General features: G+C 44.7%; 2 protein-coding genes across 3 annotated transcripts in view; both read left to right on the forward strand.

The window, feature by feature from the left end:
* Positions 1 to 945: 945 nt before the first annotated feature.
* MAGI3 (membrane associated guanylate kinase, WW and PDZ domain containing 3) overlaps positions 946 to 16,135 on the forward strand; it is a 124,970-nt gene continuing 109,780 nt past the window's right edge. Inside the window, exon 1 of one of the 2 annotated variants that reach the window (XM_035122261.3) lies at positions 946 to 1,455. In XM_035122261.3, coding sequence (XP_034978152.3) covers positions 1,119 to 1,455 — 337 coding nt within the window. In that variant the 5' untranslated portion in view covers positions 946 to 1,118. The remainder of the gene's footprint in view (positions 1,456 to 16,135) is intronic. The other variant, XM_035122263.3, reaches the window with a different exon arrangement.
* Positions 12,334 to 13,793, forward strand: LOC148685106 (uncharacterized). The gene has a single exon (XM_088674401.1). It carries the CDS (start codon positions 12,474 to 12,476, stop codon positions 13,671 to 13,673), a length of 1,200 nt encoding a protein of 399 aa, XP_088530527.1. The 5' UTR covers positions 12,334 to 12,473; the 3' UTR covers positions 13,674 to 13,793.

Genomic DNA, 16,135 nt, shown 5'->3' on the forward strand with positions numbered 1-16,135 from the left:
GGGCACCTACTCCTTTCTCTCTCCTACCCAAAGTGGGACTGAGTGGGTGTCAGTTTATAGCAGCAGCCACCTTGACTCGCCCTCTGGTCTGTGGTGGGAGTTGGGCCCAACTCTGCAGCCCAAAGGAAGTGAGCAGGATAGCAGAAGTCACTGTTCCTCAGAAGTTACTGCTCCATCTCCTGCACAGAAGGTTGGGCCCTCCTCCATGCTCAACACAACTTTGCCAAAAAAAAGAAAGAAAAGCCCATCAACTTTTCTGACCGGATTCTCACCGTTGCAGCACTTCATGCATCTGACAAAGTAGACTGCAGCCCAAGACAGCTTACGCTGCAATGACTTTTTAATGATTCATTAAGGTGCCACCATACTATTTGCTGCTGTTCTTTCATGCCTGGCTGCTTGTTCTGGAGGAGAAGCCAAGAAGGCAGCTGCCTCTGTTCACTTGGGTCTCTTCCTCTAGATGGCAGGATGGGCCCGATCCAAAAAGTCCAGAGGGAGCAGAGACCTCTTGGCACGAAAGGCAGTGGCGAGGCGGAGGAGCCGGAGCCTCTGCCTCCGCCTCCCAACCTTGACTTCTCCCTCTGGGCGTACTGGTGGAGAGGAAGACCACGAGGGGCTCCGGCCGTGTCTGCCGCAATTGCAAACATGCTTCTCGGGTACTGCGAACTTCGACGAAAAAGCCGCTTCAGGTCGGGGTTGCGAAGTGGCTCCGGGGCAAGACCGAGGGTTCCATTGCTTCGCGCCTTCCCTTCCCCGCCGAACTTCTACGCAAGTCTTGCCGCAAACCCCTCCCTGGTCCCTGAAAGTTCTTATCTCCTGACGTCAACCCACTTGGCCCCACCCCCCGGAATGTCGGGCGGGGCTTAAGACAACGGCTGGGAAGGGAAGGGAGGGAGCGAAAGAGGTGTGTCCAAGGGGAGGAGGGGGCGTGCTCCTGCCGCCGCCGCCGCCGCCGCACTGAGGGCGCCAGTTGGGAGGCAGTCGCGGCCGGTGGTGGCCGAAGGAGGCGCGAGTGCGCGCGCGGGCGGTTGGGCTGGCCGGCCGGCCGTGAGGGAAGCTCGGCGGGACCGGGGACCGGGCAGAGCGCGCGCGCGAAGGGGCGCCCATGGTGTGGCCTCATGTCTAAGACGCTGCGGAGGAAGCGCCACTGGCTGAGCAAGGTGCAGGAGTGCGCCGTGTCCTGGGGGGGCGGCCCCGGCCCGGACCCTGACCTCCTGCGCGGGGGCGCCGAGCGCGGGGAGTTCCCTTACCTTGGGGGCCGCCTCCCGACGCTGGCCGAGTCCGGAGGCGGCGGCGGCGGGAGTGGCCCCGTCCTGCTCTCGGGGAAGCCCCCTGCCCCGGGGGACGTGCTTCTGGAGGTGAACGGCACCCCGGTGAGCGGCCTCACGCACCGAGACACCCTGGCCGTCATCCGCCACTTCAGGGAGCCGGTGCGCCTCAAGACCGTGCGGCCAGGTCAGTCCGTCCGTCGCGCGAGGTTGGGGGGGGGGGAGGAAGGGACGTTGGGAGGCTTCTTTATTTTATTTTCTCTTCCCTCCCCCCTCCCTCCACCACCCTACCCTTTTAACCCCTCGGTGGGAGGGAGAGCCTGGCCTCCCGAGTCGCCGCCCTCGGCTCCACCCAGGCGCACCTGCCCCTCTTCAAATACACCCCCCCCCCCGCCTCGCCTCGCCTTAGGTCCGTTCCTGCTCTCCTCCATTGTAAGGTTCACCTTTACAAACCCTGTTCATCTCGCAGGCACTCTGTTTTCCTTTCTTTCGCTCCCTTCTTCCGGCCAAAACATAGTGCCCTGTCGCCCTCCAGCCTCTACTCCTGGCAGTGTCCTCCTCGCCATTGCCTGTTCTGCCAAAGTATGCTTTCCTCCATCCGTTCTCCCCCTTTCCTCCCCCCCCCCCTTACTTATGTTTTCCTCGTTGGTGTTGGCGCATCTAGCTTTCCTAACCTGCGCTCGTCTTGCCGCCTTATCATGAAGCTATCTTTCTGTCATATCTCCTACCCTTCAGGGCACACATCGCCCTACCTGTGCCACCCGACTTCTGTACTTTCCGGAGCACTCATCTCTGCCTGCCCATTTTTCCTTGGCGTGTTTGGCCTCCCTGTGCTTTAATTATTCCTTGCCTTCTGTACAGCTGCCTTCCACCACTGTTTTCCCACTAAGGCAAACCTGACCCAGACATATCTTCTCTCTCCAAGCCCCCCCCCCTCCACATCTGCTAAATCCCTTCCCTGAGCAGACTTGGCCCTTCCTGTTTACTCCAGTATCCACCTTCCGCCCCAGTATTAGTGTCATTATTCAAATGCTTCCATTTCCAAGACCTGCTTTAACCTGGAGAGGGGCTGGCAAGCTTTGTGGTAGCAAAGAACCTTAGCTGGGTTTGTATGTGATTTGTTCCAGTAAGGTCTACTGCTTTGCACAGTGTTAGATATGGTAGTCATCCTAGTAGTTTCAAGGTGTCTGGCTTTCACTACACTGGATTAATTGTTCTTTTACAAATAACAATATTGTTAAAGCAGAATACAGTAGTAAGAAATCTTTGACTTTTGGCATAGTTACTTGTAACCTTGGTGTTTAGCAATAAATAATTTTATGCACCATCCTGGCAATCTATGTTGGGGAAAGAATCATTATAACAATTTAAACAATTAATAGGCTGGGGTTTGCCATAATGCATGATTCTTATGTGTTTGTGTTTCTGTGCCATTCATTCTCAGTGGAAGGGGGAAGCTTTTAGTTGCATGTACCGGTATATTTGGGGGAGGGAGCTGTTGTAATTGTTCTTCATGCTTGAGCAAACAGGTTCCCGCATGTTGTATCTGTGATGTAGACCCTGCAGCTCTTTTCAGTGGAACAGATTCATGTTACAATAGACTCCTAGCCTTGCATTTGATTTCTAACATTGTTGAACTGATTTTCATCTATCAGTGAAATTGTGATTAACCTTTTGTTTCAGCCTTCCCTGTGGCATTCATAATCCAGTGATTCCTCCGCAAAGCTAGTTGTTTGTATATTGCTGTGTGAGAGAATAAAGTTTATAGAGCACTGAGGTTTACTGAAAGCTAATGTTACTCTTGGGGAAGATTAGTGAATGAGCAATATTAAAAGCCATCATTTAGGCTAGTTGTGGGCTTGTTCACTATTTCTTCGTATAAAATTAGTATTTCTGTATGGTAGAAGCATGAACAGCAGAGAGAGGCAAGAAATGTGATTTCCTTTTCTTTGGTCAGTTTTCTGAAAGGACTGTTCATTTAGTAAGGCACACCTGGTCATCCCTGTTTAAAACACTCTAGTTCTTATAAGCAAAATTTAAATCCAGATGCTAGAGTTTAGCAGTTTGTTTTTAGGACAGCCTTTCATCATGGGTTTTTCTGTATTTTCAGCTGTGTTATTTTGTCTTAAAATTCCTCCTGCTGTATGGGGAGCAATACTTGACTGCTTTCAGATTTATGCCCCACAAGCTGTTACAGTTCCTATGAATATTTGCCATCACATAACAGTGATATTTTAAATTTATGTGGAGTGCCTTATCTGAGTGGATGGAGCAGCTGAGTAATTTCGTTGTTCCTGCAGGGGGGCAATGACAATAAAGTTTATCTTATCTTACCTTATATTTTGGCATGAGGAACCAAACATAGGTTTTGGTATGAAAACTTCTCTGTGCTGTTAGTGTTATAAATTACTCTGATCTTCTTGTGATTTGCCATTGTTCACACTTCAAGGTTTTTTACAGTTAACATACTCCTTTCTAGAATTAGAAAACGTTTACAATATCTAAAATAAGTGTTTGTATTATCTGTGTGGAGTACAGCATGAATGTAACATATGAATGTAATAGTGTCTCTAGGGCAACAAGATAATTCTCTATTTTGTTTAAGTTTGAACGTGTTATACTGAATTTAATGTGCGGTTTTGAATGCTTAATATTGTACTTAAAGAATGTTCAGCTTTCTGTTCTTTATTTAAGATTTACACAGGAAATGGGATTATTTTACTTAATAGATTTTATAATAGCTTATGAAATAAAGCTTTCTGCTTATGTTTGTCTTCAGTTTGACATAGCAAAATATAGTAGTAGAGGCTAACCTTGAAGTAAGATGATTTGTGGCAGCATATGTACATCAGTACATAATCAATATGTAAATTGATAGTGAAAGAGTGTAATTTTCAGTAGAAGAGGACATAAAGGAAAACTTGGGAGACTGATAAAATTACTGTTACTCCCCCAAGCGATCTGTCTAAGCTTTTTTTCCTAGAGTGCTTGCTTCATGAAAGAAATTGAAATTTGAAAGTAAACGCTTATAGTCATGTGGTGGAAATGTCCTGGCTTTCAGCACCAGAAATTTATACAAAATGTAAAAAATACCCTTTGCTAACATGAAGTGGAGTAAGCATTAGTTATGCGATTATATAATTATATTTGTGTATGACCTGGAACCTAGTGCAAAGTATTTGCAGTGATTCATAAGACTGTCTTGCATTTCTGTCAACTTCATTTTTCTAATGGAAGTCTCATCTTGCCATGGTGGTGTTAATTTGTGTATATATAGGAGATATCAAATAATTGTGTTAATTATTTAGCTTCCTTGCCAGTATGCATTTCAAATGTCAAGTTATTGCTAAGCACTGTTACTTGCAATCATAGAGTTTGATGATTTACAATTGTAAATTTGAAGCTAATTATAGCTGTTCTAGTACAGCACAAATATGAATATTAAATAGACAATTATAATGAACTTTTCTTACGTGACACAACTCAATTTTGGTAAAATGTACCTCCTGTGTGCTTTTCATTTACAGTAGTACCTCGGGTTACAAATGCTTCAGGTTACAAATGCTTCAGCTTATAGACTCCACTAACCCGGAAGTAGTACCTTGGGTTAAGAACTTTACTTCAGGATGAGAACAGAAATTGTGCAGCGGCGGCAGTGGGAGGCCCCATTAACTAAAGTGGTACCTCAGGTTAAGAACAGTTTCAGGTTAAGAACGGACCTCCGGAACGAATTAAGTTCTTAACCAGAGATACCACTGTATAGCTCAGGCATCCCCAAACTGCGGCCCTCCAGATGTTTTGGCCTACAACTCCCATGATCCCTAGCTAACAGGACCAGTGGTTGGGGAAGATGGGAATTATAGTCCAAAACATCTGGAGGTCCGAAGTTTGGGGATGCCTGATATAGCTAGTGTCTATTTCTATGGCGCTGTGGTCTAAACCACTGAGCCTAGGGCTTGCCGATCGGAAGGTTGGCGGTTTGAATCCCTGCAACAGGGTGAGCTCCCGTTGCTCAGGCCCAGCTCCTGCCCACCTAGCAGTTCGAAAGCACGTCAAAGTGCAAGTAGATAGATAGGTACCGCTCAGGCGGGAAGGTAAACAGGGTTTCCGTGCACTGCTCTGGTTTCACCAGAAGCTGTTTAGTCATGCTGGCCACATGACCCGGAAGCTGTACACTGGCTCCCTTGGCCAGTAAAGCAAGATGAGCGCCGCAACCCCAGAGTCGTCCACGGCTGGACATAACGGTCAGGGGTCCCTTTGCCTTTACCTTTATTTCTATAGCTGTCTTGCCACATATATTAATTTACTTGGGAAATAATAGCAACGTAACTTCAGCTGTTAACTTTTTAGCTTCAAAAAAGATGTTTTCATTGGCGTATAGAAATGTGTATATAAGTTACAGTTAAAGTGTATGGCTGAATATGGAAAAGTTGGGCTGCAGATACTAGCCTTAATTGTTTCCAAGTAAGAATTGTGTTTGGCTTTGGTTTTGCTACAGAGGCCTTCTGTGAATTTTCTTGTAGCTGTTTGACACTTCTGATTGCTTTCCAATACAGTATAAGAGAGTGAAGTATTCATTTTAACCTAACAGTAAGACTTTGAACATAAATGGCAAGGCTCTTCTAATAATCAGGCTGTTTTCTAACTCTTTTCCTTTTTATTGTGGAAATGAGTGAAACTTCAGAAAATATGAAGCAGTGGTAGAATATAATTGTAGGGTGTGGGAAACCCAAGTTCAAATGTCTACTCTGCCATCAGTCAATCGGCTTCTTGGCACATAAGAACACATTTTGATAAATAAAGGGCTTCACGGGGTAAAGTGAGACAAAGACTCAGATTAGGTTACACTACAGTATAACCTTGAGGTGGTGAGAAGGAGAGATCTAAATGAACTGACCTGCTTCATATACAGCATGCATTAGAAAATGGACCCACTTGCATAGAAATGTATTCAGGTGGCTTAAGGGCCAAGCTAGGTTAGGACAGCAGATTCATATGTTTCAGACATATGTCTTCAGAGAAGGAGAGCAGGGGATGGACTGCTGGAACTAAGCTTCAGGTAAGGTAAAGGTTCCCTCATTTTATCCACACTCCTCTTTTGCTATTTTCTGAATCTTGCATGTAATACCTTTTCCTTTTGTTGCACTAACAAACAATTTAGCCCAGGGTGGTCCAACATTTCATACCAAGTGGGCCAGAAGAATACTTTGACAGGGAATCCACAGTCTGCACACTGCTTTGTCACATGGCAGGGGAGTGAGGCCAAAATTTGAGCCCCCCCCCCCCCGCCCTTGAGCTGCTTTCCCAAAGCTGGCTAAGCAAGATGCTGGGCTTTAAGAAAGGAGGCACAAGGCTCTGACAGGATCTCAAAGCCCTCCTACCTCCTTCCCAAAGCTGGGGAAGCACTAACTAGGCTTTGGAAAGGAGGCAGGAGGACTCTAGGATTTTGTCAAGAGTCGTCATGCCTCCTTCCCAAAGCCCAGTGTCTGAGAGCTGGGGCGTCAAATGTTGCTGAGGGCTGCCAAGAAAGGCCTTGAGGGCCGTTCATTGGATCACCCTGATTTAGCATTTTCTGTGCAACTCAAGAAAGATTTTTCTGTGGAAACCGAGGCTGGCTTGCTTCAGAATGTTTTATCTGTTATTGGCTATGCAGAAAAACCTTTTGAATTTCACTTTTAATATCACCTGGCAGGATTATAGTCAATGCTATGTTACTTGTTTGGTAGTGTCTATTTGTATGGCATTTTGTACAGTTGAGAGGAGTTGTATTTGTTTTGGCTGTGGAATTGACTTGGCTTTGTATTCCTGGGTTCTGTAAATGTTGTGACTCCTGTGCAAAAAACTAATTATTGCCACACAATAAGCATTCCAAGGCCTGTTCTGTGATCCTGTGGATCAGTGGAGTTCAAATCTTTTACTCTCACTGAACTCTTTTTACCCTGAGCTATCTCTCTTGCAACCTTCACACATTGATGAGATGGGGAAGTTGATGAATATGTTTCTAGGCCACATTTGTCTTGTGTGACATTCCAGCCAGGCTGTTATTAGCTGTTACCTTGCATGGAGAATATGCACTAAATGTTGTCTTGTGGATGAGCGATACTTGGAAAGATGGAAATGATCCATAAACTGCTTTTCTGATTCTCCAAGGTGTCTGGAAACTCAATTAAAATCCAGTTGCTTTGGATTCTGCAGAGGAGCTCTATTGAAATGAGATTGTAGTTAGATTTGATCACAAATTAAGGGTGTTTTACATTTTTTTCTATTTAGATCATTTGGGGGAAGAAATCGTTTCCATTCATATTATGACGATTCATGCAAATCATTGGCTAGGCCACACATCACATGCAACATAGTTTAAAACAATCTATGTTCCTCACAGATGCTGCCACACCAAAAGAAGCTGGAGGCTGCTGTCCGACCCTTGGTTTGTGATTTGTTTCTTTCTAAAAAAAGGTGCATGTGGTAACCAAGGTTTGCTCTTGGTTTATAGTACATGGCTTGTTTGGAGAGGAACCAGGAGTCAGATTCAGACAACACAGCAAACCAGACTCTGGTACAGGCACAGCTGGGGTGCAGTGCTGCAGTAACTTTTGAGCAGTGTGCATCAACATGCTGACCAGTCACATTAAATCATCATTAGTTTTAGACCACTTCATGTGGTATGTGAGCCAGGCCTTTTTATAACATACATTCAAGAGAACTTGATTTCATTTATTAGAGACCTATACCCAATAAGCTTCAACACACATCACCACTTTTTAAATAATTTCCTTCTAAGTGTCCTGCCTTTCTTGCTCCCATTCCAGCTTCTTGCATGACACTGATAGTTCCCAGTTACTTGTTTGATACAGAGCTATATGAGCAGTCTGAATAAGAAACCGAATAATATATGCCTCTAACACAATATATATATACTTCCATGACCTTTGTGTTATATCAGTACACTTGCTGGTCTTGCCCTTGTAACACACTTCAGCTTATGATGGTCCCAGACCACATTTAGTAATAAGGAACTTGGGTTTTGTATCCCTGAATATGATTTGGGCCCCTCCAAATCCACATTACTGGAAAACTGCCTGATTTGAGGTCCCCTAGCATAGTGTCCAATACAAGACTGCATTTTTGTGCAAAATTATTATTATTATTATTTTCAGTAAAACAGGGAACTTGTGTCACAAATGCTCAAAGAAACTTTGGGCTATCACAAATTATAAACTGACACAAAGAGGAGTCCCCTTCTAGAAAACATTTAGTGAGGAAGTAGACCATGGTTTTATCTAGGAGCATGTATTTTGAATGGACATATAAAATATGAGGTCTTATTATTAGAATTTGATTTAAATGATTTTTAAAGTGTTTTTCACTACTCATATCAGTGATATCTTGCTCCATTATTGCTATACAGCAGGAGTGGTCAGTTTGTGGGTGAAGAGTTAAAGATGGCTAAAGAACAGTACAATCCCTTTTAAATCTATTTTCTTAGCCTCAACAGTTGCAATAACTGTGTGAAGACCAGACACATGACAGGCTTCTTTAGTTGAAATGAATATTTGTGGAAGGAAGTAAGTTGTTATGGCTTGATTAAAGATTGGTCATGGAGTTCCAATTTCTCAGTTTTGAGGACGGAAGTTCCACCCACGTACATGCCTTGTAGTGTTCCTTCTATTGTTACACATGGTTTGCTGAAGTGTTCTTGATTCTCATGCAGCAGGCTCAATTCTCTACTCCACGCAATCATGGAGAATTGAGGCAATCTATTCAGATTCTTTGACTCTGTTGGCTGACCGTTGTCTTTAAAAGACAGTTTGTATTACTGGGGGAAACAATTAATTCTTTTGCAATAGTGTATGATGCAATATGGCCTAGCTACTGCACTATATCTACCTAGCCGCCTAGTGTGTGGGGTGGTGGGGTTTAAGGGGGAGATACAGCATTAAAAATATACAACTTCGCAAGTTCATCATGGGGGCTATGTTCTGCAGAGTAGGGAAGGAGAACTAGAGTCACTGGGGTTGTTGCTGAGGGAGAGAAGTGGCACCAAAGAGCTGAACATTCTCTGATCAAAAGATTGATGTGGGGAGTCCTGAATGTGAGGAGGGAGAACTTGAGGCGGTCAATGCAGTAGATTGCTGGTCTAAATGAGCCTTAACTTTAAGCATGTTCTGCCTGCTAAGAACAATCCGATGTAATACATCTGTGAAAGATTGTGATAATTCCTTGTCTTCTAGCACCCTCTGTTCTCAAGAAAAATCATTGCTCTCTCCTAAGCAGCAGTGTGACTTTGTAGATTCATCAGGTACTGCATATTAAGGCCAAACTACAGAGAGGATGTGATTTAGAGTAGGAAAGGTGCCCCTCTTCCTCTAACATTCTCCTGAAATGGCTCTTCCCCATTATAAGGGCTGTTAGGCTACCATTATGCATTTGCATGTAACATGCAGTATAGCCCTCAGTATGGGCAGCAGTGACATCTGTAACATCTGTTGTTTTTTAAAAACTACCCAATGAGGGCGGGGTGGTCTATACATGCAGCAGAATGTGGAGGTAGAATCCTCAGGTAGCATAAATAGAATGCACCAGTTTAGGCAGCATTTTTGAACACGCTTCTGCATAAAATATTAGGCCTTCTGGGAAAGAGGCTCTAACCCAGCCAGCTGTTTTTGCTGTTGTTGCTTGCACAATACTGCTTTATGTGGTGGAACACTCTAATTACTCTCACATCTGAAATGGTACACTTCATTCTATAACTTAGGCACTCTTACCACCTTATGTTATATCTGCAGTCTTTTTATTCTAGGTGATTACAGTTTGAAAGTGAACTGCAGTATGCTTGCCCCCAGTTAAAGTAGACCATATTGCCCATAATCTTGAATTTTAAAATAAGTAACTGTATCAGTGCTGAATGTTGGGAGTTCCCCCAGGTCTGTGGATATTTGTCTGTTATACATGTATATGGCTGTTTTAGCCACGTAAGTATCCATGGTTAGAATGAATTTGCTGTTAGCATGAATCAGCTGTGGGAAATAGGATCTGGTTACCAGGTCAGATCCAGAATTCCCTCACCTTGTAGACCAGGCATAGGCAACCTTCACCCTCCAGATGTTTTGGGACTACAATTCCCATCATCCCTGACCACTGATCCTGTTAGCTAGGGATCATGGGAGTTGTAGTCCCAAAACATCTGGAGGGCCGAGGTTTCCTATGCCTGTTGTAGACATGTGGGTGAAACTGCTCACTTGTTAATCACTTGGTGACATAGGATGACCCATAAAAACCCTTTTGCTTTGTGGGATGCAGCTTGATTCTTCTACATTTCAGCTGTGGCTTCAAGTTTCCTGCACCTGATGTTGGGTGTGGGAAAGGCAGGTGTGGTTTGTGCCAAGTGGCTTGGCAGGCCAGAGGTTCCCCACCCCTCACATAAATGATTACTATGATGCATTTGGTCCGTTTTATACTCTGGTACTTGGCACAGGAAAACAGCACATTATTTTAGGTTATCTCGAGTTAAAGAACTCTACAATTAATTCGCTTCGAATGTGCCAATTTTCAAATAAGCTCAATGATGATATGACATTTTATCAATTAACACTGTCAGGTGAAAATGTGGAGTTGTTAGAATCACTTAATATGGCAGTTTGCACTGTTTTTGTTCAAGGAAATGTGTGGTGAAGTTCTGTATACGACAGTTTTCAGAAATGTCCTTAGAAAGTTTGACTATCTAGGCAGAATTTTCCTGTTGTCCAGTTAAGCTTCTCACTGGTATGCAAGCGCTTATACGGGCATAATTAGTTGGACACTGTCCTACAGCAGCAACATCAAAAGCAGAATAAACTTGAAAATCCACAGCTGGACCGTTATTGAAGCCAACCAAAGTGTCACAGAAGTGTGGCAAATTCTGAATTTTCGAGAGCTCTTAATCAGTCAAGATGTTGAAGAAAGCAGCTAGTTAGGGGGTGGGGAAGTAGGATGCAGCCAAGAGGCAAGATGTAGATCAGGGGTCCCCAGACTATGGCCCGCGGGCCAGATGCGGCCCAATTGGCCTCCCAATCCGGCCCGTGACAACCCCCGCCGCCCACTGCCGCCGCCCGCTCTTGCAGCGCACTGCACGGCGGCGCCATTCCAGATCTGAAAAAAATCGCCGAAAATCGTTTTTGCGCATGCGTATGGGCCTCTCCCGACCCAGAAGAGGTCATTTCCTGTGCACTTCCGGGTCGGGGGAGGTGCACTTCCGGGTCGGGGAGGCCCATATGCATGCGCACAAACAATTTTCGGCGATTTTTTTCGGCCTGGAAGCGCGCCACCGCGCCAGTAAATGGGTGTGTGCATGCACACTGGCGCGTACTCCCCCACCCTCCGGCCCACTGCGCGCGCACTCCCCCGCCCTCCGGCCCGCCGCGCGATCGGCGCGGCGGGCACCGGCCCAAAGGCGGGTAAGTCTGGGGACCCCTGATGTAGATTGTGGGCTGTTATTATCTCTCCTAGGTGCTACAGATAATGGGTTATGTTTGGATGGTGTGCAGGAAGTTAAAAGAATCAGGTGAAGCTGAGTTGCAGAATATTGCCTAGTAGGTGAAGGGGATATAACCTCAAAATGAATATAATAGTCATTGTGATAGAATAGGGTTAGCACCACTGAGTGACATTGGCTAGTGGGCAGGAAGGCAGAGATCTTTGCAAAAGGGCATTCAGACAGATAAATCTTGGGCCCTCCAGGGGTAGGGAGATAAGGATCTGATCTTTTGACCAAAAAAAGTTTCTCACCCCTGTTGTAGAAAGTAAGTGTAGTGGCAGCAGCTGCTTCTACAGCCTCTCTAGCTACCCATTAACTGCATCACTCCTGCTGCTCTTCCACACTTGCTGTGCAGAGAGGATACCAATCAAGATGTGGTAGCAGCAGGGAATATTAGCATGATGTCATAGAAACCAGACTACTCTCTCTCCCAGTCACAATTCACAAGCATGCTGTCTGGAAGCAGTCATTAGTTCCCCTGCACAGGCCTCTTATGGCTCAGGGGAGCAGCAGCTGAGCAGACACCTGCAGCCTCAAGCTGCTGTGCTTCTCAGATTTGGTTCTAATTCCTAGCAGCATAAACACAGTAATCAAACAAAGTCTTTGGTTTTAGTGTTTTTGAACACAGGACAAAGAAGGAAGGATTTCTTGTTCAAATTGCAACAGTTAAATTGCACCATAGTTAAATTGCCATGTCTCCATGTCTGGTCTTGACCAAACAGATACTGGAATCAGCAAGGGATACCCACACGACCTCAATCAAGGTGCTGCTGTGCAATGCCAGGTCAATGATTCATAAGACCATTGCCACCTATGACTTGATCAGGGATGGAGGACTTGACCTGGCGTGTATAACAGAGACTTGGTTGGATGGGCCTGTCCTTGCCGCTGTTTGTCCACCAGGTTTCTTTTATGCACAGCAACCCAGGCCTTGTGGGCGGGGAGGGGGGGTTGCAATGATTTTCAGGGAGTCATTAGTTTGCACCAGGCATCCTATTGGAAAGACCCAATTCTTTGAGTGCATCTTCTGGAAGTTGGGCAATAGGGGCAGTACAGGATTCCTTTTGGTGTACCGACCTCCCCGTTGCACCAAAGATTCCCTGCCCGAGCTGCTTCAGGTCATGGTGGATGTTCTCCTGGAGACACCTAGTTTGATTGTCCTAGGGGATTTTAACACCCATGCCGACACGACCTTACAAGGGGCCGCTCAGGACTTCGTGGAAAGCATGGCATCCATGGGGCTGTCCCTGAATAAGTCTGGCGCAACTCATAGCTGCGGACATGCCTTAGATCTGGTGTTCAGCTCTATGGATGCTGGTGATCTGACACTAAGTAAAAGCAAAACTAAAGAAGTGCCAAGGTCAGATCACTTCCTGGTGGAACTGAACTTCTCCATGACCCTTCCCCTCTGCAGGGAGGTAGGACCGATTCAGATGGTCCCCCCCCCCCAATTAATGGATCAAAATGGTTTCCAGAGAGTGGTAGGGGATGCTTTATCCCATGTTGATGGCCTTTCAGCTGATTCCCTGGTGGCCCGCTGGAATGTGGAGTTAACCAGGGCTATTGACTGTTTGGCTCTGAAGCGCCCTCTCCAATTGCATGGAGCCTGGACAGCCCCGTTGTTTTCCATGGATCTGAGGGCAATGAAACAATCGCTGAGACGGCTAGAGTGCCGATGGCAGATAACTCACTCTGAAGCTGACCAGACACGGGTTAGAGCTCAATGTCGAGCCTACCAAGTGGCGATAGTGACGGCGAAGAAGACTTTCTTCACCTCCTCTATTATTGCATCTGCAGAAAACAGCAGCAGGAGACTCTTTCAGGTGGTTCGCAATTTAGCGGAACCTCCTCCTCCATCGGCCCAGTATGGGCCACATGATCTCCTGCAATGATTTTGCAAAGTTTTTTTTGCAGATAAAGTCGCTCAGATTTGGGAAGAGGTAGACTCCACCATGGGAGCGGGGCCAGGGCGGAAGAGTGCTAGAGTCCTGTCTGGTCAAGTTGCATGGGATCAATTCCAATCTGTTAACAGGACCAGTGGTCGGGGAAGATGGGAATTGTAGTCCAAAACATCTGGAGGGCCGAAGTTTGTGGATGCCTGCCTTAGTGTGTCAGATACGGTCTGCAAACTTCCCTTTGGAATTTGAGGATAGACAATAAACATCATGTAAAATCTTATGCAGATGCTTGGTTGTCTTTAATGTAGCTATTGATATTCTAGCCTCTTAATATTTGGCAACCCCAAATTTGAGGTTCTTGCTTCTTTTCAGGAATGTGAGTCAAGTATGCTAGTGTTTTCTTTCTCTAATAAGAAGAGGTGTATGTATCTATCCATATGAAAGTTCATAAATGACTTTGTTAAGATTGAATTCGCTGAACATATAATTTGACTAGGAAGCTTGTAGAAATCCTTCACCATTGTCTTTAAGCAAGCACTATTGACTTTTAAATGTTTGGTAGACTGTAGTATTTCAAAGAGTGTGATCTACTGCATACTGAGCTCCGGCCCACTTTGGATATAGTTTGGAAATTTCAACAAGTACAGAACACATCTGTTTGATTACAGAAAGTGGTAAAATCTATTACCACATTTCACCATTAAAAACAAAACACTTAAATCTACTGTAGTTTGTTTTTGAAACCCACTTCAAGGATTGTCACCTGTATAAACTCTCCCTTCCAAAATAGCCTTGTTTCTTTCTTATGAATGCCTGATTGTCATTTTTAAGCAGGAAGATATGTAGTGGTCTAGGAACTTTGGAATGCACTCTTTTCAAAAAGTAGGTGAACTATCATTTATCTGAGTCAAAAGGAAGGCATTAGAAGTAGTATTGCCATGTAGGCTTATTAAGCAGACCACATTGTGTTTAGAGTGCTAATTAACATTCTTGCATATCAAAAGACTTCTCAGATAAAAGTTTTAATGTCTTTCATTCTGCCAAGGTAAATAACTGCAAAAAAGCCCTGGCATTTTGACAGATAACTTTTAGATAGGATGGTGAGGGAGCAGAATGATTCTTAGACTATTTGTTCTTACTTCCATCATTTATATTACTTCTGTACTATGTACAAAAGCCAAATATCAAAGAATATTGCAAATAGCCATAGTAAAGATGTTTTAAATATACTAATTACACACAGGTAAAAGTAATCTTCTATTAAAAAAATTAGGGAAGGGATTTGGGGTGATTTTAATCAAAGTTATAAGTGAAAGTGCCCTGTTCTGACTTACCATCAGTCCTAATAGTCAAGGGACTCAAAACAAGGTCTCCTGCAGATCTGAATGGATAGTATGGCAGTGGGTTACACGGGCACACAATTTTTATATTGTTAATTAGCAAAGAATACATTTAGCAAAGAATACATGTCAAGCCCCGGGCATGACAACCTTCCTCCTATGGGCGGAGGATTGACTGTCTATGTGACTGCTAGAATAAAGGTTTCACAGAGAAGTTTAACAACTTCCTTCTTGTTAAGAAGGCTTCCAAAGCCACCTTAGAGTGGCCAACCGGGTCTTTTATTTAGGAATAAAGTATGGCTTCTCATGCATGTATTTTTTCATCCATTCAGAGTAGCAGAATGCTGCAGTATCAGACTCTTAAAGTCATCATCTATATGTATGTATAATCTCTATCACGTGTGTGTGTGTGTGTGTGTGTGTGTGTGTTAAATGAAAGGGGATTTTGTCACCATTGCTATCTAGTAGTTGAACTAGATAAATTGCTTTCGAAACATGGGATTCTTATACTTTCTACTAAGCTGCTTAAATATTGTTTGATATATTGGTACATTTGTGTGCTGTTGCCAGGCTTCCTTCCTTTTCTCTCTAGGATTCTGTTGTTGGCATCTGTCTGTCTCGAGAGACAATCGAGTGTGCCTCTGGGGTGAAGTCAAATGCTGGAGAATCACTGCACCTGCTGTGACTACAGAGACCAATAACTCATAACTATTGCTTACTATGTTGTTTTTGCTGCATTAGCAGTACTGAAGTTCCCTTCCTCGGGCACAAGCTTGGGCAATGTATATGGAGGTCCTGGGCTGCCCAGAAGACAAGACTCCCCTTTTGACCTCACTGAAGTGGTTCAGAGGAAAGCAGAGCAATACATTTGACACCAGCTTGGCTAAAGCAGTTGATGGAAGGAGGCGTTCCATAATGCCACCCAACCACCTTAGGGACTCCAGTCTGGATTTGTGTAGGGTTTATTCCTTAGCATTTTCTTCTCCCAAACATGTCCCACAAGGCAGTGGGTATGGATTTTTCCTCAGCGTTTACTTCCAAAGTCTTTCTAATGATTGTTTATAGCTGCAAGGCAGTGGAGGTTTAGGATCAGTTTTCCTTCTGCTAGATGGGCTA

Source organism: Zootoca vivipara, chromosome 7, assembly GCF_965207765.1.
Source record: "Zootoca vivipara chromosome 7, rZooViv2.hap1.1, whole genome shotgun sequence".
NCBI classification, from domain to species: domain Eukaryota; kingdom Metazoa; phylum Chordata; class Lepidosauria; order Squamata; family Lacertidae; genus Zootoca; species Zootoca vivipara.

What these genes read in the sequence shown, in the direction of transcription:
- LOC148685106 (XM_088674401.1), top strand. Translation starts at nt 12,474, where the DNA reads ATGTCTCCATGTCTGGTCTTGACCAAACAGATACTGGAATCAGCAAGG.